This window comes from Chelonia mydas, chromosome 2 (genome assembly GCF_015237465.2).
Source record: "Chelonia mydas isolate rCheMyd1 chromosome 2, rCheMyd1.pri.v2, whole genome shotgun sequence".
Lineage (NCBI taxonomy): Eukaryota > Metazoa > Chordata > Testudines > Cheloniidae > Chelonia > Chelonia mydas.
Genome location: NC_057850.1, coordinates 2,406,925 through 2,434,807, shown reverse-complemented (window position 1 = coordinate 2,434,807; position 27,883 = coordinate 2,406,925). Strand labels below are relative to the sequence as shown.

The window sequence follows — 27,883 nt, the reverse complement described above, 5'->3', positions numbered from 1 at the left end:
ACTAGACGGATGCAGCTGGGAAGCAAAGCTCTCCTTCTGTTCAGGAGCCATGCAACAACCTTCCATCCCTAGCCCCCTGCTGTCTCGCTGCGCTGGGTCTCGTTGGGCACCTCCCGGACAGCAACAGCCACTTGAGTCCGTTGATAAGCCAGGATCCAGTCTGAGTGGGGAGGCGCTGGACGGAGTTGAGCCGCCCCGGTCCCTTCGGGGGCCCAGAGCCAAAGGGCCACTGCCCCGCCTGTCGGCAGGCTCGAGGCCTCTGTCCTTCGCGCCTGCCTAGGTTACAGGACTGTGCAGTAGTTAGGCTGTTGCCGTCAGGTTAGATTTCCTGCTGAGGCTTCCAGCATGTGACAAGCCGTGCTTTCCTCCTGGGCAGCCCCTGTGCGGAGCAGAGCGGCCTGATTCCGGGGGAGCCCAGCTGCCTGCCGTTGAAGGCCATGCTGAGTTGTTTATTGGCTGCTTTTATAATCCAGGCAGCCCCCTCGGCACTGCTGGTCTCTCTGGGGCACCGTGAAAGAGTCTGGAATCCGTCTGTGCCGCGCTGGGGATAGGCAGCCCTGGGACACTGTCCGTGCAGAGCTTGCGCCAAGACGGGCGCTAGCACCCTGCTGTCCCGAGGGGCCCCCCGAGAGCTTGATGTCACACTCCGGGGTTCAGCAGGGAGGTCTGATCGGATGCTCTGTTTCTAAAGGATTCAGGGCACTCCCTGCGACGAGTGAGGGCGCAGTACGTTCCCCTCCATGCTGCCCAGTCGCTGCTTCTCTTCCCTCCGCCCCGTGCAGTGCAGCCCTTAGGTGGTCAAAGGCCCAGAGCTATCAGGTTGGTCTGTCGGCACTTCCAAGGCCTTCCTGGGCCTGAGACAACCCATGCGTTCCCAGAGGCAGGCGCTGCCTTGTCCCTGACCGAAGGCCTTGCCTGCCATGCTTACGAACCCTAGGCCGGTTTGTGGCACTCGATGGCTGCTGCTGTTTCTGTCTGCGGGCGTCTCAGCCAGTGTGCTCAGGGCTGTCTCCCCGCAGCTGATCCCGGCGCCTTGGTGCTGCTGGCAAGGCAGAGCTTTGGCCTGGGAAGCTAGCGCGGTGTCTGCGAGACCTGCGACGCCTGCCCCACGCGGCTGGCCGCGAGGCTAGAGCAGCTCGGGGTGAGTTAGTAAGGCTGTTAACCAGCCTGGGGCTAGCTTCGCTTTGTTTTCGTGACTGATCAGCAGCGGCTGCAGACCCCCACCCTTTGACTCACTTCCCCCAGGAAACAGGTGAAGCTGAGGTGTTGGCTCCTCCAAAGGAGAGACCCTCTCCCCAACCCCTGGAGCTGAAGGACCTGCCTCTTCCATCCTCCTTTTGGTTCGCTCGGGTGCTTAGGTTGGCGTGGCGGTTGCTTTGTCAAGCCCGGTTAGGAAAGCAGCGGGCAGTGCTTCTTTGGGGGGGCTGTCTGCACAGCTTTCTCTTGTGCCACGTCCTGGCCTCCGTGCTGGGCCGGGGCCTTTCCGGGCTGAGCATCTCCACCATGCCTAGGGCTCAGAAACTTCTTTAGCAGCTATCCTCCTCATCAGACCTGGGCTGCACCAGTCGGTACACGCTGCCTGCGAATTCACTGCACTGGCGGACCGTGGGCTGCTGCAAACCCCATTGCTGGACGTTCCAGGGTAGTGGGGGCAGCTGGATGCGGGGGAGCAGCAGTGCAGAGGTTCCCCGTTTCGGTAGCAATGGGGAGCCTAGAGGTCTAGTTCTGGTGCACGTACAGGGCCGAGAGCTGGGGAGAGCTGCCCTAATAACAGCTGGTCAGAGCTAACCTCAGTAGCCCTTCAGGCTCCTGAGAGAGGCCTAGACTCCCGAGGCTAATTGTCCCGTTATCCCTCCTTTGCCTCCTGGAGGCCCAACCCAGTAAGACCCTGATCAGGTTGGCTTGAGATGCTGCTGGATGTCTGGTGGCTTTCACACAGCTACTGGGAGGGAGGCTGGGGCTGGTGGGAATAGGCTGGGGCAGCTGCAGCCAGGAAGATGAGCCGTCCGTCCTCTGGGGGGAGTGCGGGGGCCATTCGCCTCCGTCTACAGCTGGAGCCCCCAGCATGAGGGCTCTGGGCCAGGCTCTGCAGGTCGGCCGACTAGATCCTCAGCGTCTGTCTGCTCTTAAACTTCAGTGAAAGTTTCAAACCCATGCACGCAAATTCTCTGAACGGCGATGGCCGACGTGCCCGAACTCTCCCGCTGTGCGGAGCGCGCCGTCCTGGCCGGTCCAGGCTCTCGGCAAGGGGCTTTGCTCTGAGCTGGCAGACGTGGCCGTTCCGGCTGCTGTTTCTGTATAATATGGGGGATTGGTTCGGGCCCGCTCGCGTCTGGGCTCACAGAGCTGCTGTAGAGACTTGAACTCCTGCATGCCTCTGCGGGTATGTCTGCCCTGCAAGGAGAGCCCCACGGCCGGCCCTCCCACCTCGCGGGGTCCCAGAGCCTGGGCTCCAGCCCGAGCCTGAAAGTCTGCACTGCAATGAAACCGCCCCTTAGCCTGAGCCCTGCGAGCCTGAGGCAGCGTCCCGGGCCGGCCACGGGCTTTACTGCCATGTAGACCAGGGGCAGGCGAACGTTTTGCCCCGAGGGCCACATCGGGGTGCAAAACTGTATGGAGGGCCGGGTAGGGAAGGCTGTGCCCCCAAAACAGCCTGGCCCCTATCCCCCTCCCACTTCTCGTCCCCTGACTGCCTCCCTCAGGACTCCCAACGCATCCAACACCCCCTGATCCTTGTCCCCTGACTGCCCCCTCCCGGGACACCCCCCCCCGCTGCCCCCCCGACTGCCCCCCAAACCTCCATCCCATCCAATCGCCCCCTGCTCCCTGTCTGCCTCCTGGGACTCCCTGCCCGTTATCCAACCCCCCAGCCCTCTTACCATGCTGCTCAGAGCAGCATGTCTGGCTGCCGCGTCGCCCGGCTGGAGCCAGACAAGCTGCCCTGCATGAGCAGGCAGCCCCGGAGCGCTGCCTGCACGGCAGGGTGGCTGCAGAGGAGGGGGGACAGGAGGGGAGGGGCTGGGGGCTAGCCTCCTGGGCCAGGACCTCGGGGGCCGGGCAGGACGGTCCTCTGATGTAGACAGATCCCGAGTGTGCTGGCGACTGAGGCTCAAACGTGGACGTGGCTCACTAATGAAAGGGGGTTCGGCGGTTTCATCCTAAGCCATATCACAACACTACCATGCCGTTTGGCCAGGCCCACACGACTGGTCAGCAGGGGGCCCGCCCCGGACTGGGAGGGGCTGCTGCAGGTCAGCAGAGAAGTGCAGTGGGAGAGCTGTGGGGCGCAGGCTCAGAACCAGGAACTTGCAAGTCCTAATTCTGGCCTTCCCCCGCCTCCCTCTGGTAATCCTCCCATCCTTGTACCAATTCTCTGCGGGTGACGGGGTGTCTGGCTGGTCTGCCTCCCAGAAGGGCTGCCAAGAGAAATAGGTTAACGGTTTGTAAAGTCTCACACTCTCACGCACACACCCACCCCTGTTAGGGCACCGTTCCCAACACACAGACACCTACACCCATGTGATCGGCAGGTTGGACTTGAGTTTTCACCTTTCCCAAGTCAAGGCTTCCCTGGTCATTTGCAGGCTGCAGAGAGGAGCACAGACCCGACTCCAGCCCTTTCCATTCGGCCATGGGCGTGTCCCAGCCTGGCAGAACTGCGAAGGAAACCCAGCGGTCCAGACACAGCTCTCCCAGCAGGCCTCTGCCATAAACACCAGCGAGTGCAGCCCCCCGCTGCTCCCAGCCACGCCCCCACCGTCCCACGCACGCACTCCTGGACTCTCTCTTGCATTCGCACATCACACCGGACTCCTGTGCACACTTCATGCTGCTTTCTCCCGCCCTGGACGCCCGCCCCACCTGCCACTAATCCCGCACCTGGCTCGCTGCTCCCATTCCTCCTCTTCCCCGCCCACCCCCAGTGCTGTCACTCGTCACCCCAAATCCATCCCTTCTCCCCTCTCAGCAGCAGCCCCTTCCCCAGACATCTTGCATCCGCAGCACCGCTTCCCCAGGCCTGCCAGCAGACCAGAGATTCACCTTCACCCGTCCTCCTTTTGGAAGGGAGGCTCCTGGAGGGGGTGGGGGGTGCAGTCGTTGGTCCCTCCCTGATGGAGGATAATGAGCCAGGTATTTTCCAGCCTGTTCAGGCGAGAGGGGAGTACTCTGGTGCTGGTCTAAGCCGGCGGGGGGGGTGAGGCGAGAGCAGGCCTGGGCTGGGGAGTGAGGAGCCCAGCAAAGCCGCTGAGTTTTGCTCAGTCTCCCTGGGTGTGTCTATGCCGCAGTTAAAGCCCCACGGCTGGCCTGCATCAGCTGGCTCGGGCTGCAGAGCCCTACCACGGCCGTGTAGACGTTCGGGCTTGGGCTGGAGTCCGGGCTCTAGGACCTTTTCCCCTCGTGGAGGCCCAGACCCTGGCCCCAGCCTGCACATCTGTGATGCAGTTAAACAGCCCAGAGATCCACGAGCCTGAATCAGCTGACCCGGGCCAGCCCTGCGTTTAGACCCACCCCTGTGGCCAGGCCCAGGAGCTGCTGCTGAGCTGAGGCAGTGAATGGCACTCCCCCCCGCCCCCCAGGCCCATGAGCGTAACAGCAGCAGCCGCTCTCACCCCACTCAGCTGCAGCATAGGCCATGCTTCGTTCACCTTTTTCACAGCCACGTGGGCTCGGGGCTCTCTCCGTGCCAGGTGAGAGGGTGCAGCAGTGGCTGGTGCTGGCTGGACTTTGCCAGGAAAGCTGGCTGCTTGCCCTGGTCCAGCAGACGAGGGGGTTACGGGGCTGAATGCCAGGCTGCGTGTCAGATGGGACACGGTGCGCCTGGATTTCCGTGTAACTTCTTGGCAGTCGCTCTCATTATGTTTTTCAAATGTAGCATCCTACGGCTGTGCTTCGTTGTGCTTTATTGTTCTCTGGCTCTTTTTAATATGCATCTCAAAGTTTGTTCTGCCGTCCGTCTCCTTCCTTCCTTCCTTCCTCGCTTTCCATTCAGTATTTTCCCTTGTCGTTCGTTCTTTTTCCTCCCTTCCCTGATCTTGTCCCACGTCTCCGACTGCAGTCCGGGATTGAAGGGCATCAGCAGAGCGGGATGTGGGGTGTGCAGGTCTGCAACAGTGGGGGGCTGCGGATCAGCATGGAGGTCTGATTAGCCACCTGTGGGAGGCTTCCTTCTCCCAGCAATCCCCCTGGCTGGAGCCAGGGACGGTCTCCAGTCCTGTCTGGCTGTGAATCTGAACTGTGGCTGAAAATGACTGAGCAATGTGCTCCCCCGCTCCGGACCCGTTGGTTCCTGTTGGTGCAAACTCTCTTCAGCCCAGGTGAAGGATCCTGGTGCAGCCGGGGTCTTGGCTGCGAGTCTTGCTGACACCAGATCACCTCCTTGTCCCCCGGCCCCCTGCGGTGGCTTGGGAGTCAGGGGCTGCCCCAGGGACAATTGTTAGCGTGTCCCTGTTAGCTTTCAGCGCTGCGTGCTGCCCTCTAGTGGACTCCAGTGTCCCAGCAGCTGGGCCTGTTAGAGGCGCTCTTTGTTGGTTTGATCGCCGAGCAAAGCCCCCAGGTTACCCACCACTCCCGATTAGTTCAAGCAGAAGTTAAAGGGCCCTAATCTACTAAATGGCTTCACTGCTGCCCCCGGGTGAGCTGAGCCCCGTCGCACTGATTCCTAGCAGAGCTCTTCCAAGCACCAAAACCAACCGACCTGCGAAATGCACCGAAGGATTTTCCAATCAGCCCTTGATAAAGGAATGACCTGTGAGTGCACTCGGCATGTACCCAGCCATCTGGATCATCTCTGCAGGGGTGAGTTGGCTTCCCCCGACGAGCCCTGAGCTTCCTATCAGCGCAAAGGCCTGCCTAGCTTCCGGGCACCTGTGGACGTCGAGAAAGCAGCTCCCCAGAAAGCCTTTGGTCAAGAGCAGGGCAGGGTCTCTGCCAGTCTGTGCTCGAACGCTGCCCTGTCTGTGGACTTTCTCGTGGCTTTTGGGGACCGTTGCTTTGCTAGGGAGAGTTCTCCGCAGCTGGCTAATGCCCAGAGATGTAGTTAATCGCTAAGCACTAGAATCCTGCCTGCATCCCAGATGTGCTAGAGGGTGACTTGGGATGGATTTTACGCAAGGGCTCCGCTTAAGCAGCCCAGAGGCCGTGGTTTGATCTCCGCTCCCAGGGAGCGCGCAGCTTGTCTCCTCTGCTGTCTAGGTCACTGCGGAGGGTGTCGGTGGGTTACGCAGCCCGAGGGCGCTAGGAAGGGGCCGGCGCGGAGGGCGGAGGATGGTGTGTCACTGGCTGTCAGAGGCAGCCTGCAGCGCCAGGGACCCAGTCTGGCAGTGCGAGCTCTTTCTCCAAAGCTCACCGTGGTGGCGGGGGGAGAGGGGAAGTGAGTGCGGGGGGAGATGGAAACTCCGGTCCAAAGCCATCTGAGCGCCAAAAGCCTGGAGAAAAACTTATCTCCAATCTCCTTCTTAAAAAAATTTAATAAAGCCTTTTGTTTTTGCAGTAATCTCATCCCCTTGCTGGCCCTGTATTTTCCAGGCTCTCTCCCACCCGGCTCCCTGCGGCTCGGCGGGAGCGGCGTTGGTGTTGTGTACAGTCGAAGGTGATCGCACGCTGTGTGGATTTTACTGCTCCCCTGAGGGGGGTTTTCTGGGGCTGTTTTTCTGATTATTTCATTGACTCCTCTGGTAAACCCGATCCAGCCAGGGTCCCCCGAGGGGGGCGGGGGGAGAATCTCTTTTCCAGGGCCGGGTCTGCAGGTCAGCGAGTGGGCGCAGTCTGCAACGTGGTGTTGTCTGGTTACCCGTGTCGGAGTGGGGCTGAGCCCTGCCCGGGCTGCGCAGGGTGGCTAATGCCTGGAATGCCACGGGGGCAGTCCCGCACGCCACACATCTCAGCATGCAGCTCTCTGACTCAAAATGCAGGGTGTGCTGGCACCGGGGGCCTTGCCAGGCTGCCCTGTGCTGTGCTGGAAGCTGTGTTCGGCGCCATTTTAGGCAGATCCGGTCTGATCCCGTCGCTTCTGACAAGCGGTCAGGGGGACCCATGGCTGGACATGCTGTGGGCACCCCTAGGTATTGTGGAGATGCAGGTGCGCGTCGCTCTGGAGCGCTGCCCGGGGTACGCTGAGCTGCTTGGAGGCGCACAGTTAGCAGAGGGCTGTGAGTGCAGCCTTGTGCCTGGCCCATTCTTTGCTAGAACTGCCTTGGGCACAAAGAAAAACTTGTGGTTACGAAATGGCAGCACCCTTGGGTGTCATCAGCTAACCCACACCTTGCAGGGACGCTTTGGGGGCTGGCTGCACCAGAGGGCATCAGACCGAGCAAAGGCCCATCTGCTGCTCAGCCCATGTCTCAGATACATTGTCCATCGGCTTTAGGCACCCCAGTTTGAATCTGGCTGCCAGCACCTGCAGTGGCCTTAGCCTGAGACTTTCTCCCATCACTCTGGACCTTACTAAAGTCAAGATATAGCACGTCTACTGCTTCCCCCCTACCCACAAGGGTTGTTACCCTGTCACAGAAAGCTATTAGGTTGGTGTGACTCCATTTGTTCTTGACAAATCCATACCCACTGTTACTTATCACCTTATTATCCTCTAGGTGTTTGCAAATTGATGGCTTAATTATTTGCTCCATTATCTTTCTGGGCACAGAAATTAAGCTGACTGGCCTATAATTCCCTGAGTTGTCCTTATTCCCGCTTTTGCAGATGGGCACTGTATTTGTCCTCTTCCTGTCCTGTGGAATCTCCCGTCTTTCAGGACTTGTCGAAGATGATCACTAATGGCTCAGATATCTCCTCAGTCAGCTCCTTGAGTATTCTTGGATGTATTTCATCAGGTTTAGGTTGGACATTAAAAAAAATCCTCCTGTCAGGGTGGATAAGCTCTGGAATAAATTGCCCAGGGAGGTTGAGGAATCTCCATCCTTGGGAAGTTTAAGAACAGGTTAGACAGACCCCTGTCAGGGATGGGCTAGAGAATCCTTAGTCCTGCCACGAGTGCAGGGGACTGGACTAGACGACCTCTCGAGGCCCTGCCAGTCCTATGGTTCTGAATCTTGGTTGCCATGGTTAAAAGGGCTGTGGGTGGGGAGTCTGTAGGGACATGTGGGGCGAGCATCAGAAATCCTGAGGCTGCTGGTTTGCAGGGAAGGGGATGCTGAATGCAGAGCTGGGTCCGGCTTGCTCTGGGAATGGGTGATGTGGCCTGCAGGGGCTGCCCAGGCCTGTGTGCTCTGAATAGCCAGACGTTTATCTCCCGAGCTGCCAGCCCCCTCCAGGGCCTGAGGAGCCTGCACACATCCCTCTCCGCTGTTCCTGGGGCAGGGCTGGGCTAACCAGAGCATGCCTTCCCCGTCCCCATCCCCATGTCCTGTCTGGTGCCCCATCTCTGCAGTAGCCTCGTCTGGGTGTGGAACGAGCGAGTGTCCTCCCAGAGGGGGTTATGCCATGGGCTGCGTGGGGCAGGTGCCTGTGGTTTGACCCTTGGCTGGGGGATTTAGCAGAACGTGACCAGCCAGCAGAAGCTGCAGGGGGGAGAAAAAGTCAGCCAAGTTAGAGGGTGTTCTCCTCTGTGGCCGGGGAAGGCAGTACAGCTGCCTAGAAGATTGCCCCAATGGCTAGCCCCCAGGAGGTTGGGGCTAATTCTGTTTTTCTCTTCACAGCCCTGGGGGCTGTAAGGGTGGGCTGTTCCTTTTTTAGAATCACCTAGTCTAATAAACTAATTCCTTCCTTGGGTAATATGGTGACCCTGGTCTACCCAGGATCCTTAGGGTAAGGGCTTGGGTGGTGGGGGGAAAGACTCGGGAGTTCAGTAGGTCCTGGCTTCTGTGATGCTCTGCAGCTGACGGGCACTCTGGGCGCTTCATTGAAACTCCCAAATGGGGGAGGTTACCGAGTCAAACAAGTGGTCATGTCACGCACAGTCGGTGTAATGGGGTCACGCTGAACCGAGTCTCTATCTTCTCATTGCCTTGCAGGCCAGGATGGCTTCCCAGAAGAAGGAACAAGTGCAGTGCCAGAGCTTGGAGACCGACTCAATGCCCAGCGCCCAGCAGGGACCCCCTCTGAAGGGTGAATACGAGGAGGACAGCTCAGACGAAGAGGTAGGATCCAGGTTGAAGTGGCATAAGCTCTGCTGTGGTTGAGACGTGGTGGGCTTGCTCAGCCAGGCATGGCTTTGTGAGCCGGGCGTTTCCTCGGGCCCACTGCAAAGTACTGTTCATGGTGAGTGGTAAGGCAGTGGAGTTGGTCCCTGCTTGCTACAGAGCCTGCCGGTCTCCAAGGGCTGGGGCAAGGCGAAAAGACCTCTTCTGCGGAGACTGGGAAGCCAAGGGAGAGTCAAGAGGCCGGGAAGTAGTTCTAGGCAGTAGGAAGGAATGGGGAGGCGGCTGATGCTACCTGGGAAGCAGTGGGATTTTTTTTTTTTTTTGCATGTGCAGTTTGTTCTCGTATACCTCGAGTAATTCATTGTGGGGTCCACAGCCTGGAAAACTTAGCTTCAGGCCTGCGACGTCTGATCTGTCTGGAGTGTTTTCAGGGCAAGGAGGGAAATCCTCAGCAGTGTCCCAAACGGAGCGGGAGCTAGGGGCCATGCTGGAGAAGGCGGTGCTGTCGTCCCCCTCCATAGTGCGTCGGAAGATCTGGCATGTTGGCGTGTGGCAAGCTGGTGCTCAGGAAGGCCAAAGGAAAGGGAATTGAGACTAAGTGCTTGGTCAAAAGAGGCAGCAGGATGGGACGAGATCAACAGGGAGGCTTTCTTGGCTCGCCTTTGGGGTGAAGGGGAGAATTTCCCCCACGCTGGCTGCTCTGGGGCGGGGGGCGTACATGCCATTTCACCAATTCCATTGTGTGTCTGGGAAACTGGTACCCAAACTGCTTTGAACTTACACTCCACAAGACCCCTGCGGTGAGTGAGCCAGGCCCGTGAAAGCGCCTGGTGCGCTTAGCTGTGGGGAAAGCCATGAGTGGCAAGGGAATATGCTGATGTCTGGAGGGCAGGCCCCGTGCAGTGCTGAGGCTGCTGGCTAATGCCTGTCGAGTGCCACGGAGAATTGCACTGAAAAGCCAGTGTGCACTGGAAACATTCGCAAGGAGCGGTGAGCCTGGCAATCGCTCTCAGACTGCTTCGGGCCCTGGTAAAATAAGGGGATGAAGGTTGAGAGCCAGGGTTCACGTCCATCCATCCATCGTACGCCCACTCTGTGATTACGGCGGGTCTGGTCGCCCCAGCTCAAAACGGACACTAGAGGTGGGAAAGGGACAGAGAACAGCAACAAAAATGCTCAGGGGTCTGGAAGAGCTTCTGTGTGGGGAGAGATTAAAAAGCCTGGAACTGTTCAGCCGGGAAAAGAGACGACGAAGGGGGGATATGACTGAGGTCTATAAAATCAGGACTGGTGTGGAGAGAGTGCCTAGGGAAGTGTTGTTTACTCCTCATAACACAGGAACCAGGGGTCACCCAGTGAAATGAATAGGCAGCAGGTTTAAAACAAACGGAAGTATTTCTTCACACGGCGCACAATCAGTCTGTGGAACTTGTTTCCAGAGGATGCTGTGAAGGCCAAGACTATAACAGAGTTCAGAAAAGAACTAGCTAAGTTCATGAAGGCTAGGCCAACAATGGCTATTAGCCAGGATGAGCAGGGGATGCAACCCCATGCTCTGGGTGTCCCTAAACCTCTGTGTGCCAGAAGCTGGGAACGGGCGATGGGATGGATGACTTGATGATTCCCTGTTCTGTTCATTCCCTCTGGGGCACCTGGCACTGGCCACTGTGAGTAGACTGGATGCAGGGTTAGATGGATCATTGGTCTGACCCAGTGTGGCTGTTCTTACGTTCTAGAGGATAAGGGAATCGTCGGCGGTAAGCAGCTTTACCGGGGGGATGGTGAAACACTGGTCTTGCTAGACAAACTTGATTCTGTTTTTTAATTGCCCAATCAGTGACCAAAGGGAATGGAGTAAATGGGATACATTGGATTCCGGTAAAGCCTCTAGTCCAGTGTCAGGACAGAGGGGATACAGAGGCCCAGAGAGATAAGATACGTGGGCAGGAGAGAGCCAAGGACCCACCCTAGGCTCATAAGGCAATAGGCACTGGAGTGCTTTGCCTCTCGGGTTAGGCTGGGAGAGAAGGCTGCAGTAGCTTTCTGGGGATTGCGTAGCTGGAATCGCAACGGGGCTCGTCGCTCTTGGTTCTGTGATCGTTAGTTTGCAGTCCCACAAGACTGCTTAACCGTCTTCAGCCTGCCTGTTTTGGGGCAGCGGTTGGGTCTGAGGCTGTGAACCCAAGGGTAAGAGCTCGCTCGGCCCAGAGCGTGGGGCGAGGAGACAGTGCAGTGCTGCTGCCTCCCGGGGCCGCGCTGCCGAGGCTGGCGGGGTGTCCGGAGCTACAGGCTGCTGTTCCGAGAGCTGGGATGGAATTACCCGAGCTGGGGCTGGCTGGGCGCGGGGCGGACACCCCAGCTCTCATAAGGCACGCAGCAATTGCAAGAGGTCGGCACCTTCGTGTTAAGTCTGCTTTGAGAGGAGGGGGCTTGGGAGCCTGCTTGCCTGTCTGGTCCCGTGAAGGCCCTGGAGGTTAGATGTTAGCGGGCTTGAGGCCCACCTGGGCCAGGGCTGTCCCTGCCCCCAGATCTGGAATAGAGATTTAGAGAGAAGTGAAATATACGACTTTAGAAAATGTACACTTGTGTAATGGCTGCAGCATAACCCAGGGAAAAACCCTTTCATGCAGGAATTCAAGGTCTGTCTCCCCAGCTGGTCCTATTTCAGGGCCCCAGTGGGGAAAGCACTGATTCAGAACCTGCTGACATCAGAACAACTTTCAGTGGTTTTGTTCCTGACTTCCCTCCCCCTGCCCCCAACCCCCTTTCTGTGATTGTATTTATCTCTCTTCCATAAGGGCCCTGAGGCTTCCGCTTCCTGTGGCTGCGATGTGCACACTGTATGCTTTGTGTTTGCCTCTGCTGGGAGCCCTCGCTTGCCTATAGCTGGCTGAGGGCATGGGGCCCAGCCACCCCTTCCCCATAAGAGAGTGTGGAGCCAGCCCCCCTCGGGGCCAGCCATGTTTCCCCCAACAGGGCGCCAGTTTCTCACTGAGCCTTGACTCCAGTTGAAGCTCTAGGTGTGGCCTCGCCCTCCAGGGTGAATGAGAAGCTCTTTTGAAGTCTGTGTAGGGGGATTTGTTTAGAGACACATCTGGTGAGTTATTGCCACTAGGTGCTGTGGGGAGCAGCCAGCCTCCCGACTCCAGTTCCACCAGCAGGTACTGGGCGCTCACCCCACAACCTGGGGCTTCCTTCTGCCCAGCCACTGTGGAAGCTACAGAGCCAGTTGGATCGTTGAAGGAGTCGCCTGGCTACGGTCTCACTCATCCCCCGACTGTACGGCTGTGGTCTGATGGGTTGGGCTGTGCGTGTGGAGGGGAAGGAGGGGGCCTTTCTGCAGAATTGCCTGCAGGTTGGGGCTCTCTTCTCGGAAGGGGCTCAGCGAGATCTCTGCTCCAGCTGCCTCTTCCCACCTGCACTGGACTTGCCCAGGGCACCGCCTCTGGGCAGGCTGCCTCCCCCATTTCTGTAGGGAGGGCATATTGCCGTGCTTGCTGTGAGATCCTGGACTTCAAAACCTTCTAGATTTGTGATTGTTCCTGGGGGAGGGTTCAAACCCTCCCTCTCTGCAAAGGTCATTGAGTCCAGCTGGGTGTTCCTCAGCGCAACTGTGCAGTTAGTCAAGTGAACCCGCCCAGGCTGTGTAAGGGCCTGGGCTGTAGGTGGTGTGGCCTAGCGGTCACAGCTGGGCTGAGGTCTGCCCAAGGGCAGTAATCACCAAGCTGGAGCTGGAGGAATTGCAATAGCCAGGTCCCGTAAGCAAGAGTCAGGCCAGGGTTGGGAGGCCGGAGCTCAGAGCTGGTACCGGGCTGGAGTCGGGAGGCTGGAGCTCAAGCAAAGGGCCAAAATCTGTGTGGTTACCTGGACAACTTCCAGGGGCAACCCCTGAGGATAAATAGGGTGCTTGGCCAATCAGAGGGCTGTAGGGCACCGTCAGTCTGGGTCTCTTGGTGGTCTCCATGGTGCTCCCTGGCTGTACCTCTGCGTGGTCTCCTGGTGGCGCTGTGGGAGCATCAGCTGACCCAGGCTCTGCAGACCCGGGTTCTAGTCCCCGGATCCTCACAAGCTGTACCCAGGAAATCGGAGTGGGGCTCGCCCAGGCTGGCTGCTGCTGGCAGAGGATTTCAGCCCTCAGAGCTGCTGGTCCCCGTCAAACCAGGGGCATCCAGGCTTTGCTAAGAGAGAGGGACAGGTTGCAACTACCTTCACCTTCCATGGGAGAGAGCAGTCTGCACAGCTGACAGGACTGAGAGCCAGTCCTCCCGCTCCACCAGCATAGCAATGGCCTGACTGGGTCAGACCACAGGCCATCTAACCCAGTCTCCTGTCACTGACCCTGGCTGGCACCAGGTGCTTCATAGGAAGGTGTGAGAAACTGGACACTCAGCAGAGTCATCTGCCCCTCTCCCCAGGTATCTGATCCATTGTCTGAAACCCCTACGGCAGGAGGTTTAATACCCCTAATTAACCAGAGCTCTGGATGTTCCTGCTCTGCACAGAAAGGTCCAGCCCCTGCGGTGGGGCGTCTGAGTGAGCAGCCTGCATGGCATGCTGGGTAATGTCGGCTGCCGAGCCCCCAGGGCTGCCCCCTGGGAGCTCCTTTGCCTGTTTCATGGCGGGTTTTTGTGCCGAGCCGATGACCTGCGGCGGGGTGTTTTGTGCATAGCACGAAGCCGGTCCCATGTCACCTGTAACAGCCCCCGGAGCCTCCAGTGGTGAGATGACACTTGGATAGTTGGGAAGTGGGGCACTGCGTGGTGGCGCCCCTGGGCGTGGGCTGTGACTCGGGCTGCCGTTGGGCTGGCTGGCTCTGCCGCTGTGGGTGCGTGGGTTTCGGAGCTCTGTCATAAAGAATCCGAGCTGTGACCCACAGTGCCCCCGTGCTTAACGCAGACTAAATTTCCTCTCCCTGAGCTCCCGCTCGCTTGGCAGGCGTCAGCGCCTGGGCTGGCCAGGCGCCCAAATCACACTCCACTGTGTGCTCTGAGAAGAGACACAACAAAATAACTTGGTTTCCTGGCCGGGCGCTCTCGGGCACGGGAACTCCGCATCGCCCTCGGGGCCCTCTCCCTTCGCATCCACTCTTGGTTGTCAGTGCTCAGGTCCCGCGTGGTGAAGGACATGAAAGCACAGGATGTGTAAATGTTTCCCTGGGCAGGTTGGCAATTAAGGCAGCTCCCTTTGGGGGGGCCGTTCCCCACCTCCAGGCCCCACAGCCACTTCAACACTTGTCGTCCCGTCCAAGTGTCTCTTCCTCTCCGTGGGGCTGAGATGAATGGCTGCAGGCTGCAGGGGCTGTCAGGCCTCGCTGGGAGGAAGCAGTTTGGGGCTTTTGTTTGGTTCTGTTTCCTCCCGCAATGACTATTCCATATGTCAGTGGATAATGAATGAAGGTGCCTTGAGTGCTCCTCAGTGAGCCGCCGGCCGTTCCAAGCCCACTTCCCTCCTCCGCAGCGCAGCTGACCCGGGCTGGGGGAGAGTGCCGTGGCTGGCGGGGCTGAGGGAGCTCTTCTTTCAGTAGCTGATTAGCCAAGAGAGGGGAAAAAACCCTTCAGAATGTACTGCTGGCAGACAGCTTCTTAAACTCATCACTGCGGGTGCGTGTGTGTGTGCGTGCTTCCTGACCGGCTAGCTGCAGCAGATGCCTGGGGCTTCCCACTTCCAGACCGTATTAAACACTTAGCACATCTCATTGGAGAGGTGCCAGCGCTTAGCCCCACACAGTGGCCTCAGAGGGGTGTGAGGTAAGGCAGCCGAGAGGCCGTAATTAGCAGAACGCAGCCATAAGGCCAGGGATTGCTTGTCTACACCAGCACTACTTAACCCTGGGGACAGGTGCTGGCCGGACTGCCCGTCCTCTCCCCTGCCCCAGGACTGGGGCATCAGGGCACACCTCCCCCACGTGCCGACCCATGGGCTGCATGGCAGGGGCATTCAGTCCTTTTCACCGCCGTGGTGACTGTCTCGTTCAGCAGTGATAGGATGGGGTCGAACGCCTTGTCTCGCTGGCTGGGAGCGTCTTGGAGCCAAGTGCATGGTCTCCTTGGAGGAGGAGGCCTGGAGGCTCCTGACGTGCCCCCTGCAGATGACAAGGCTAGTGCTGGCTCTGCGAGGGCTGGTTTGACTGCGGGGGGAGCGGTGCGGACACCTGCGCTTAGGGGTGTTGCAGTTTGCCAGCCTGGTGTAACAGGCCAGCCAGCCTCGCTCTTCTCCTGCGTATGTAGGCTCCAAGTTCGCTCTGCCAGCTCCACGCACCTGCCGCACTCTGCCGCCCCGCGTGGTCTAAGGAGCAGAGTGTTCTCCGGAGAAGTGCGCCTCAGCCCAGGGCTGGTGGGCAGCTGGCTCCATCCTTCCCGCTCAGAGCCAGCAGGAGTCCTGCTCTGTTTGTGCCAGGCTGAGGGCCAGTTCGTTCACAGCCCCGCTCACACATCTTTGGGGTCTCTTCTCTCCCGCCCCCTGCTCGTTGATGCAGCTGAGGAAAATACATCGTGATTTTGCTACCTTCTCCTCCAAAACATACCCGTTCCTTTCTGCTCCCATCCCGGAAACATTAGAGACCCTCGTTCCTTTCAAGCCAGGGCTAGAGAAGCGTGGGAGGGAGTTCAGACCCCGCTAGGCTAGGTGAATGGGCAGCATGTTCATCAGTAGCGTCCGTTGCGAGGAATAGCGTGAGCTCTTCCCACACATCCAAGGGCTGTCGGAGGACAAGGCCGTGAAAGCCTGGGCTTGGTGCCCAGCAGCAGGGAGAGCAGCCCGCCAAGTCAGGGTGCGTAAGACATGGGATGGGGAGAAATTCAGAAAACCATCTATGAATCAATGCGGTGTCCGTCTGTGGAATCGTGTGCTCACTTCTGATCTCCTCCTCTTGAAAGGATACAGCAGAAATGGGGGGGGAGTGCTCCAGAGCGGGCCAAGGGGAGCAGTCCAAGACCTGACACCACCTCATGTACGCAGAGGGGTTTAAAAGACTGAGGTGGTTTAGTTTAGAGAGGAAATGGAATCTAAGGGGACACCCTATCGGTGTCTGTAAAATAACAGAGTATGGGTAAGGTAAATTGGGCAGTCCTGCCACCATCTCGGCTACAGGAGTAAAGGGATAATCAATGAGATGGCAAAGGCACAAATTTAAAACTGATTTATTCACCCCTCTTCCCACACATAATGTAAAGGGTTTAACACACAATTAGCCTGTGGAATTCATTGCCACAAGCTATTGATGCCAAGTGCTTTGCAAAAGTAACGAATGCTTGGCATTCCCATGGATTATGAGAGCACCAGAGTTCTGTTTAGCGACTGCATCAGGGTGTAAGCCAGCCACAGACTGAAGTTTCTCCCTGTGTTTTGCTATTTCATAATTGTCCACTTTGGAGTGAATTCTGCCTTCCTCTGAAGCACCTGGTCTTGGCCGCTGTCAGAGGCAGGATACCAGGCTAGATGGGCTCCTGGTCTGCAAAGGGGCTGGCTCGCCGCGGGAGCGCCTCCTCATGGCCAGGTGTGGCGTAGTGGCCGTTTCCCCATATGGTGCCCTCTGCCAACAGTCGTTCCGTTGCTGCGGTGGTCCCTCCTGCTGCAGGGAGTCCAGCTCCGTGATAGTCCAATGACCTTGCAGCGGGATTTCCATCGGTTTCTGGGCTCCATGGTCCCCACACCCCTAACTTCCAGGGATTTCGCCCTACCTTTCTCAGTGGCCGGTAGGGGAACCCAGGCTCTCACTTTACTCCGGTTCCAGCCCCGGGACCCTGGAGCTGGCAGCCAGGGTCTGCTCGCTCAGGCTCCTTGCCGTCTCCCCAGATGGCTTCCTACCTCTTGTGTGCCTTGGAGAGTGACAGCAGACACTTGTCTGGCAGCCCTTTTCTTCTACAAACCACCTGGCTTTCTAGTCACCATCCAGCCCCTCCCCAGCTGGGCTTCAGTCTCAGTTTAGCCTGGCTTGCTCTCCCCCCGGTGCTGCCTGGTGTGTTAACTGGCCTCTCGTGCCCAGATGAACCCCCTCGGGGCCTGTGTGGAGTAGGCATCCCCTCACATGGTCCGATTCAGCGTGGCGGTTCGTCCTCCCCGTTTGTCTTTGGTTGTGAGGCCTGAGCAGGGAGCCATGTGCCCCTGTGGCAGCGTAGCAGGAGGTCAAGGGCCTGGTGCAGCCTGGAGCAGCTCTTGTCCGCCTGCTGGGGGCGCTGGGTGGGCGGGTCCATGGGCTCTCTCTGTAGGTTGCTTGTTCCCACTTTGGCTTTGCAGGAGGTGCTACGCCCGAGTGTCTGGCCGGGGACAGCAGAGGCAGCCAGGTGGTGAGCCTCTCCGCGTGCGGCTGGGTCCCCAGACGCCGCCTCTCCTGATGGTCTTGGCTTGACGCGCTCTGGAGCTTTCTTCGGAGGGCGGAAAGCCTGGGTCTGGGCAAAGGGCCGCCCAGCCCAGCTGCTACGCTTCCCAGCCTTCCGCACGCCCTGGCTTACCCACGCTGGATGGGGCGGGAGGGGTCTGAGCTCTGTCCCTTAGTTCGTTGCTCCCTATTAAGGGGTTTGGAGGGGTCTAGCACCAAGGCGTTCCCCTGCCCTCGGCGTCTCGGGCTGGACTCTGGGCCGTTGGGAGGATGGTAGAGTGGCTGGGGCTCGCCTGAGTGGGGCAGTCTCCGCAGCTGCAAGAGGTTGGCGAAGGCTCGGCCTCCAGGTCCTGCAGCCAGAGTGGAAAGTTTCTCTCTGCGCCGCGCCTGTGTTTCGGGGGCGGGGGCAATCGGGGTGTTGGAGCTGCAGGGATTTGATAGCGTCAAGGCAGACTTGTTCTGCACACTGCCACCCCAGGATAGGTCGGCGCTGCACTCCGTCCCAGCTGGGTTCTGTCTGGGCCAGGCTGGCATTTCCAAATGGAAACTCAGGCTGGCTCTGTGCCGCCTGTTGGCACTGGGCGAAAGTGCAGTAACCCTTCTGCTTCAGGCTTGCTCTGCAGAGAGCTACCCCGAGCGGAGCACGAGGCCCAGGCGGGGCTGGTGTGTGGCGTAAGGAAAAGAAACCAATTAACTGGTGCTGATACAATCATAAAAAAGAGGAACTCAATGACTCTATTTTCTGGCTGCCCCAGACTTGATATTTAAAGTGTTCGCACAGCAGCTCAATCGGGACAGGAAAGACTTTCTTACTCTGGAAGGAATTACATCAGTGAAATACATTGAAACAATCAGGTCTCTGACCCAAAAAGAGAGAGAGAGAAAAACCCACAACAACTTTCAGCTGAGGAGCGGAAACTTTTTTCCATTTATTTTCCCCCTCTGTGTGCGAGGTCTGCATGCTCTGCTCCGGCTCAGTTTTCAGCTCGTCCCTTTTGAAGCAAATCTCCTCCTCCCAAGCAAACCTGCTGAGATCTCGTTCCCGCTGCTGGAAACTCACCGGCATCGTGTCTGCTGAAAGGAGAAGGCGCAGGGTTTACACTGAAGAACTAACCCCATTAGATCCTCCCCTGTCTGCACTTTATCGGTCACGCAGGTTGCCCAGGCTTTATCCAGCCAGGGCTCTTGTTGGCCAGAGGTCCAAAGGCTGCGCCTAAGCTGTACAAAGTGTTGCTGATTGCAGAGCCCCCCGCGGCCCCCCTGAATGGAGGCAGCGCGGCATGCTCGGTTCTGCAGCCAGGCCCGCCACTGTAGAAATGTGGGTGGCTCTCCCGTGACGCCTAACCTTGGGTCTGTATTCCCCTGTAGCGGCCCAGTGAGGCCAAGGTATTGCATGTCATTCCCGGTTTGCAGTGTACCCAAAGGGCTCTTCAGCGAAGGCCAGGGCAGTGTAACCATTGCACGTCTGTAGGCCTGGCACAGAGGAGCTGAGAACAGTCTGAACGTTCCCCTAGCCCCCAGGCAGGGCAGGGATCACTCATAGCCCCTGTGGCAGACGTTGCTCCCCCTGCAGTGGCTGTGGTCCCCGCCATGGTACAGGTGAAGGTGCATGCCAGCCTCTCCACCATCTTTCCAAGGCACAAGGGCCACAGGGAAGTGTGGAGTACTCCCCCTGCTTGGAGTGCCTGGAGCGGCTTCCCTAATGTCATGGGCAGAGCGCTGGCCTGGGAAGCCAGAGATCCAGCCCATGACCTCCGCTTCTAAAGGAATGATGGGTCTCCGCTCCGAGCCTGCCCAAGCCTCCAGGCAGCCATCGCGGGCCTCTGCACGGCCCCTCCAGAGATTACATGGGCTCAGAAAGTCATGCTGTCACCCTGCTGTAGGCAGTGGCCTGAAGGGCCCTTCCCCAGAATCAGCATCCGAGCACAGGGGGCTGGCTTAGCGGATCGGGGGCGCTGCACATCAACACTGCACTCTCCTCCCAAGAGAGGAGCTTGTTCAGAATGAACCTGTGGGGGAGGTGGCTCTCCCCGTGAATTGCTGGCCCCTGTTCCAGCATCCCGCCTCGTTAGCCTTGGTTCCGTTTCACGAGTGAGAGGAAGAGCTGGGGGCGGGGGGAGGAGGCAGGAGGCTGCTTCGGTCGAATCCAGGACCTGAAGTGGCTCTGTAAAGCCAGGTGCAGGGCTAATCAACCAGCCCCCGCGATGTCTGCGCCAAGCTCTGTCGCTCAGGCGAGGCAGCGGCTGGCCGTTGAGTCCGTGGCTCTTGGAGAAGCCACAGGAGCTGCGCCGGGAAAGCCGGACAGGGAAGGTTTCTGATCTCAGGCTGGTGCAGGGAAGGAACCAATGTGCTGCGATCTGACCCATGGTTTGGCTTCGTACTCCATGAGCGTGGCCAGGGGCTGCTTGGGAGACGTTCTGTGTCTGCCATGGCCGCGCCCAGCCCCTGGGCCGGCTGGGCCTGTGCTCTGAAGGCTCTCGGCACAGTGGCATTTCAGGGCCGGACTTGAAGCTGGTTTGCCCAGCTCCCTGTGGAGCCTGCAGTGCTGCTGAGCAGCCTGGACCAGACCAGGGTTCCTGGGCTGGGCCCGCGATCAGCTGGGTGTCTCCAAAAGCAGGAGCTAGGACAGCCGCTGCCTCTTCCTGGCCAGCTGCAGCCAGACAGGGCTGCTGGGGAAAGGCAGCAAGTCGGGCTGCTCTTTGCTTAGGGGGAATAAAGGTTGGTGTGGCCGGGGGCTTGGAGAGCTGGCAGCTTTGCGGGCGAAGGAGGGGTGTGAAATAAACTCATTGGACCCATCTGAGCCCCTGAACTCCTTTTCGACAGGCTCTTTAACAGGGCAAGTAAAAAGCTTGAACTACGGAGCACTAGGTAAACGTTCACAAACTAGCCGCTGGCTCTGTGGCGGTGAGAGGAATACAGAGAGGAGCTGGTGGCTGAGCTGGGCCGTAGGGAGCTAAGGAAGCACGGGCAGTTACCTGAGAAGTGACAGGGTGAAGGCCTGACCCTGTCGATTTCAGTGGGGCCAGGATTTCACCCGGGAAGTCTGGGGAGGGGATAGGAGAAAAGAGAAACGTGTGTGTGTACTGACGTCATCCTGGCTCTTGCTAGCTGGTGAGCAAAGTTCACTCCCTGCTGTGCACGGAAGGAACGACCTCAGGATGCTCAGATTACCCAGAAGGTGACGCTCCTGTAGGTAGTAAGCAGCAGTGGGAGGCGTGTTGGAAATAAACGGGGTCCCAGCTGGAATACAGAATTGTGCCCCTCTGTGCTGGGCACTGCACAGCCCTGCTTGGTTGGTTGTTTTTTTTGGGTTAAAAATCCGCTCAGTGAATCAGCGTGGCCGATTTCCAAATTCCCATTGGTTCCCTGGGAAGGAAATCCATATGCCCTGCATGGGCCAGACCTGAGCTCTGGCAGCCAGAGGAGCGAAAGCATGTTCCGGAGCTAAGAATTGATCACCAAGCAGAGGCGCCCTGGACTGTGACTGGGACGTGGGGTCCATTCCCAGCTCTGGCCCAGGCCCTCCATGTGACCTGGTGAAGTCACGTCGGGCATGTCCTTCACAACACCAGGAGCTGCCTTCCAGTCCCCATGCACACATCTAGCTCCAGCGAAGTGGTGCTTTAAGCTGGAGCTCGTGGGCCCACGGGGGCAGGGAGCAGGTTGAGTCTCTAATGCAGTGGGGATGCAATATCTCAAGTTACAGTGACTCACCATCAGCTAATCTGATCATTCAGCTGCTCACATCACTCTGGGTAACTCAAGTGTCGTACTGAAGTATGGCCACTTGGGCTAAGCTGGCCTGAGGGCAGTAATCCCTGTACGAAAGCCTGGTCTACACTGTAAAACTAGGTCAGGCCGGGGTGTGAAAAATCCAAGCTCCTGAGCAGCATAGTCAAGCCGACCCACGTCCCTGTGTGGCCAGTGCCAGGTCGACGGAAGAATTCGCCTCAGGGAGGCGGATTAGCCAGGCCATGGGGAGACCTCTTCCCGTCGCTGTAGGTAGCATCTACGCTGACGTACAGCCCTGCTATTGCTGCTTTTTAAGTGTAGATGAGCCCTCACGCATCCATAGAAGATAAGCCCATAATCCCTCCCTTCCTCAGTGGCATGGGGCTGACCCTTGCTTTTCCCCACCGGGCTCTTATCTCTTTGGCTTTGCTCTTCTGGAGGGGGCTCTCAGTATCTGGGCACAGCACCTGTCACGCATGGGCCCTGATCTCCGTTGAGACACTATTGTAATAATGTTCTGCCTCTACCTACCCAGTTCTGCTCGTTCCGGGGGAGAAGCCGCTTCTCCCATAGGGCCAGGAGTCTCTGTACCTTGGCTTCCAGTGAAGATTTTGCTACAGTATTTCTCAGAATGCAAATGGGCTCTGCCGCCGCTTTCATGTGGCTTGGGAATTGGCCCAAGGGTAACTTGTCCTATTGCGTTGTGGGGCGTGTGGCTCTGTGACAAAGCGGGACTGTTCTTAATGTTTCCTCTGAATAGTGTGGGTGTGCCTCAGTTTCCCCTAGGCAGTTCTTAAGTATCTAGGTGGTGGAGTAAGGGTGTATGATCGCTGCAGAGCCCTAGAGGGCAGGTGTGTGCAGGGGTCTGGACACAGAGAATGGCCCACACCCTGTTTCCTGGCAATTGATGGCCTGGCCCTTCCCCCCTTGCAAGGTGAGAGCTAAAGGGTTGAAGACAAAGAGATCAGGTGACTACCTGGCCCGGGAAAGGGTCAAAGCCCAGAGGAGGAGGGGCTGGAGAGAGTCCGTTTGGGGCTGGCTGGGGACATGGAGTGAAGTACAGACGTGGTTGATTGGTTCACGGCCCCCCAAAATGGACCCAGCTGAGGGGTCCTGTTCTCTGCACCTACAAGCTCTGTGTTAGACCATATTCCTGTCGTCTAATAAACCTTCTGTTTTCCTGGCTGGCTGAGAGTCACGTCTGACTGCGGAGTTGTGGGGCAGGACCCTCTGGCTTCCCCAGGACCCTGCCTGGGCAGACTTGCTGGGGGAAGCGCACGGAGGGGCGGAGGATGCTGAATGCTCCGAGGTCAGACCCAGGAAGGGGGAAGCTGTGTGAGCTGTGTGTCCTGCAGACAGGCTGCTCACAGAAAGGAGACTTCCCCAGAGTCCTGCCTGGCTTCGTAGGTAGCAGTTCCAGAGCATCGCCCGGGGACTCCGTGACAGGCTCCGTGTTAGGTCTGATCTTCATGAGGGTCACCAGTGATCTGGGAGAAGGGAGTAGACAGGACAGAGAGCACTGAACTGGGGAGAGCTACCAGGCCCAGGGAGAAAGCTGGTGGCAGCAATGGCTGAGAGCGAGCGCGAGGGGCGAAGGTGAACAGCTGACTGGCTGCGCAGGCCATGGAGGGACCCTTGTGCCTCTGGTCGGCCTACACAGAGGCTCTGGTATTGCCACGGTCGGAACACTTCACGTTGAAAGGGCGTGGGGAGAGGAAAGGAGAATCCTGGACCAGAATCTCTCCAAGGTCTCGCTCATCGCCAGCAGTCCTAACGGATCTGCCCCCGGAGGCTGGGAGAGAGACCCGGCCACTCCCAGCGTTCTCCCCACTCTCCCGCTCTGTTGGGGCTGGAGGCAGGAGAGGGAACCTGAAGGGTGAAATGCAAACGTGCTGCAGTAATTCCCGCAACAGGCGATCCCTTTGGGACAAAGATCTGATGCCCGCCCCGGTCCACGTGTGTGTGTACGGCCGCGCCCGTCCGGCACTGCGGCTGTGGCTGGCAGAGGCGAGAGCGCTCGCTCGCTCGCTCCTCACCACGCTCAGGAATGCCTTGGCTCCGGCGCCACTCGCTGCTGTTTTTAAACCCCACGTCATTCTGTCCTGTGTCTTTTCCTGCTGCTGCTGCTGCTGCTCCATTGGTTTTCATTTAATCCCAGCATGAAGTATTTTATTTTTCTGGGAAGCGGGGATAAGGTTACGGGGCTTGGCTACCTAACTGAGCTGTAACGAAGAGAGATTGGGAAAGATTTATTTCACCAGAAAGGAAAGCAGCTCCTTGGCCGCGCTAGTTTCGTGGTGGGAATTCGGCAGCCCTGGGCTCTGCTACAGGAGAGGCTCTGGGCTCACGCGAGCAAAGCACAGGCACCCGGCCCCACGGAGGAGCGGCTCTGTGCAGGCAGGCCCCTCTTGTGGAGCGGGAATAGAGGGGGAGGTTTAGCAGGAGAGTGGGATTGGGGGGCTCTGATGAATTCCCACCTGCAGGTCTGGGGGGGTTTATTTATGTAAGGCAGGATCAGGGAAGGGGTCTGTGTTAGCAGGGGCACATCGCCTAGGGTGCTCAGGGGTGTTAGCACCTGCCCAGCTCTGCGACCAGACTCTGATCTCTGTACAGCTGTGGGGAGCAGGAGGAATCCTGGGAGCCTTGTCCAGGGGTTCCTGGTGGGTTCATGGTCGTGCAGCATTGTGCCCTGCCCTGCTCAGAAATGCATTGCAGGGAGCCCTCCCGCTCCCCGGTGTCAGGGGAGTTGTAGGGATTTCCCTCGGCGTCTGTCTACGTGGCAGGCCGTACGTGGCTACGCACCACACCAGCCTGCTGGGCAGGAACACCCGAGTGGCCGCTGCTCCGGCGCTGGGAAAGTCCAGGAGTGCCGTTCGGTATATGACTCTTTCGAAGGGCAGGTGCCAGGCTGCGCGCCGGGACATCTCGCTGCACTGGAGCGGGGTCCGCATGGCATGCTCCTGTGGGGCAAGGTGGCATGCTGCTCATTCAGCCCCTGGTTTGCGGCGTCAACGAGCCCTACGTCCAGTCTCTGAGCGCAGCCGTCTCTCTGCACAGGCTGGGAGTCGAGGAGGGTCCCTGCTGCTGAACTGGCTTCTCCGGGGGGCTGTGTGCCTGCTAGAGCCGGTGCGCTCTGGGTTCCAGCCCCCGCAGTAGCTGCAGTAGCCGTGCGGCCTGTGTGCCTGCGCTCGCCCCCGGGGCTTGGCTGTAACTCTAGAGCGCACGGAGCCTCTGCCGAGTGCACGTCCGGGAGCCGTGCTTTGCTTTGCTCTCCAGCCAAGCGCTGTTAATGGCTTCTGCTGGCTACTGAACTGACAGCTGCCTGAAGGGTTGGCCACAGCCCCTGCTCCCTGAGTGTCCCCTGTCCCTCGGTGTCCCACCCCCGGCTGCTAGGCTAGCTCCCAGTCTGCCCTCTGGCAGAGGGGGCGCTTTCTCATGTTTCATGAACTCTAGAGCAAGTCCTCTTTGTTTGGGAAAGTGGGTCTCCCGATTCCAGCCGCATCTTGAAAACCATTCACGTCCCCGGTTCTCGAACGCCCCCACCACCGCCACTGCTTCACCCTCTCACCTCGGCGGGAAGGGTCGAATTCCCGTCTCCGCAGCTTCCCCTCCTTCCCCGGCTGGGGTGTCTGCCCCAAACCCCCTTTCCATCCAGCTGCCCCCGCACTGGTCTGTCTTGTTTCTTTCCTCTTCTCCAGTCAGGTTTTCCTACCACAGCCGGTTTTTTCATTACGTGTTACTCGGCGCAGTGGAGGTGGGTGACGGTCAGGCCCTGGATTTTATAGCAAAGCAAGTCCATCTGCGTTAAAGAGAAGAGCTTCCTTTCCCTTGGATGGCTGCTGCTGAAAGCCTGGCCTCCTTCCGGAGCAGGAGCCGGATGGCAGGACGGGGAGGCGGCACACAAGGGACATGGGGATGACTAGAACCTCACTTTCCTTTGGTAAATGGCAGAGGCCTTTTGATCCCTGCTCTGACGGACTCGCTTGGTGGCCTGGGCAAGTCACTTCCCCCAGCCCCGGGCTTCCTTTTCCCTATGTGTAAAGCAGGGAGATCACCCCACCGGGGAGTGTGGGGCTAGCATTTGCAAAGGTCCCTGTAGGAGCTGGCAGGCCATAGCGAGGAGATTGCTACAGGAACCTGACTGGAATGACTCCAGCTAGCCTAGCATTGGGGCCTGGGCAGGCCCTGAGGAGCTTACCAGGACCCCCGTTGTCCCCTGCTCATCTGGCTTATGCCTCTCTCGTCCATAGGGCCTTCACCATTGCCTGTCTTTTTCACCAGTCTCCTGCTGCAGGCTTAGCTTCCTCCCATGTCCTTCTGATAGCTTGCAGTTCTGGGTTCTCCTTGGTTTGCCTCGTCGCCTCTTGCCCAGGGCGTTCAATGCACCACCTGTCTTGTTATGCCTGTGCTCGTAACAGAGCAACACTGAATAGGCCTGGTGCATTTCGGTGAGAGATGAACTCTGTCTGTTCCCTCTCCTTTGGGCTGAAACTTTCCAGGCTTGGCGTGGGGCTAGGGAAGAATCTCCTCTGGCTCCCTTTAGCTGCGTGGTGGGGGGTTATGAGGTCCCTTTGCTCGCTTCTGACTTTCTTGTGGCCACTCTGGTTGTTTAAAGTATCAGCAATGGGGCTTGAGGGGCAGGTAAGGCCGGAGTTCCTCTGTAGAGGTTGCCATCTCCTGGCCATGCGGCCACCCCCACTTTCCAATCCTCCAGTTGCAGCCCCAGACGGCTTCCTTCGCTGAGGAAACCCTTCTGTACAGGGAGCAGGTGTGTACGGCACCCACCCTGGCTGTCTCTTGGCCAGCCAGCGTCCCTCCGTCTTGTGTCCAGTAGGGCTTGGCCAGCCCATCCTGAGCCAGGTGTGCGAGAGCCACGCCCCCCTGCCTGTCGGCTTCCCATAGAAGGAGGCTGCTCCCGTGGCTCAGGAGAGGGGACTGATGGTGCCCTGGGAGCCGCTGCCCGGTGCCCTGGGAGCCGCTGTCCAGCTCCCCGCAGTAGAGAAGGCGCACAAGGCTCCAGCTGGAGTTCATCCTAATCCCTTCTGGGTTGTAACCCCCCCTCTGCTGGCATTCTCCTGGGCCTGGCCTCCGCCTGGAGGGGAATGGCGTGTCTGCCGAGTCCGAGCCATTCGAGGACTAAAGGGCTGGAAAATACGTCCTGGGCTGGAAGATGACACAGCACCTTCAGGGCTCCGGTGCCAGGACAGGTGTCTGTTCCCCCCCAAAACAGCCCTTTGCCATGTGGGCACCTGCCAGGAGCGGGGAGTGCTCCTGGGGAGGCTGGCTGGTTCTCCTGAGGGGGCGATGGCCTGGCATGGCACAGCCCTCGTTTCTTCTCTTCTCTGTAGTGGTTCAAAGGGTTGCCCTGGTAGGGAGGGACGGGCTCAGGCTGGATGCCCCTCATGAGCCCTGTAAGGGCCCGGCCACTGGTCTGCAGGCCTTGCTAGGTTTGCTACTTTACCCGAAAGAAATGGGGAATGGAAATCCTTGCCTAGGGCTATGTTACGAAGAGAAACTGGGCCCACCCACGAACGCACGGCTTCTCCCAGCAGCACGACAGTGAAAGCAGAATGGCCAGACCTGTGCGTGCACCATTGTAAATGCTAACCCCCGGCACTAAGAACCTGGCCGGGGAAGGGCCAGCTGCCCGAGCTGAGGGGATGCCGAGGGAAACCAAGCGGCCAGACACAGCAATGGGGCTTTGACCGTTGTGTTCTCATTGTCCCCCGGGGGTTCTCAGTAACGCAGGGGCAGCTTTGGATCACAGTTCTAACTTCACGGTGGCCCTTGTATTTTAAATATAATAAGCAGTCAAAACTCAGGACTTGGCCTCTGTGTGGCTCAGTTTGCCGTCAGCAAAATGTGGATTACAGCACTGCCCAACTTGAGGACACTAAGGACCGTCCCGTGCTCAGATACTAGGGCAGTGGGACTGATATGTGCCGTAGAAAAGACGTGAACAGGTATAGGTCCTCGGAGCAGCCAGGGCTGGCGCTGCTGTGTGTTTGCCATCTCTCGGGGGCTGGAAGTTTCTTTGGTTCTGGGTTTGTCCAGCACCTAGCCCAGTGGGGCCTGGTCCATGGCAGAGTTAACTTCCGCTCTCCTGTGTTTTTACAACAGACCTAGCCAAGGCTAACAGTGCGTTAGGGCCCAATCTGGTGTAGGCACGAGCCAGAGGGTGATCAGGTGCAGGTTTATCTTGGCCAGTCGCCACACCTGTCAGAGTAGCGTGGTGGGGTCCCAGGCCTCGTTCAGGCCTTCGGTGTTATGGAAGTACGAGTAGTAGTGCCCAGCAGCATTTAACTTCACAGAGGGGAAGTGAATGCAAATAAGGAAGCTAGTTAAATGGAAATGAAAAGGAACAATCACAAGAGTGAAATGGCAGCAAAGTGCACGGACTATTTAAAAATACAGTAATAAAGGCTCAAACTAAATGTATATACCATATAAAACAAATAGGAGGAGGACCAAAAAAAAGTTACCATGGCTAAACTGCGAGGCAGTTAGAGGCAAAAAGGCATCCTTTAAAAATTGGAAGTCAGATCTACTAAGGAAAATAGGAGCATAAACTCTGTCAAGTCAAGTGTGAAAGTATAAGGCAGGCCGGCCAAGAAAGAATTTGAACAGCAACTAGCTAAGGACACACAAATTAACAGCAAACATTTTTTAAGTACCTCAGAAGCAGGAAGCCTGCCAAACGTAAGTGGGGCCACTGGACGATCGAGGTGCTAAAGCA

The 27,883-nt window shown here is 58.3% G+C and overlaps 1 protein-coding gene across 3 annotated transcripts in view; it reads left to right on the top strand.

The window, feature by feature from the left end:
• BOP1 (BOP1 ribosomal biogenesis factor) overlaps positions 1–27,883 on the top strand; it is a 104,643-nt gene that overhangs the window by 10,601 nt on the left and 66,159 nt on the right. For 2 of the 3 annotated variants that reach the window (XM_037891804.1, XM_037891806.2), the window contains exon 3: positions 8,970–9,095. In XM_037891804.1, coding sequence (XP_037747732.1) covers positions 8,970–9,095 — 126 coding nt within the window. Of the gene's footprint in view, positions 1–6,490; positions 6,590–8,969; positions 9,096–27,883 lie in introns of all 3 variants that reach the window. The other variant, XM_037891807.2, reaches the window with a different exon arrangement.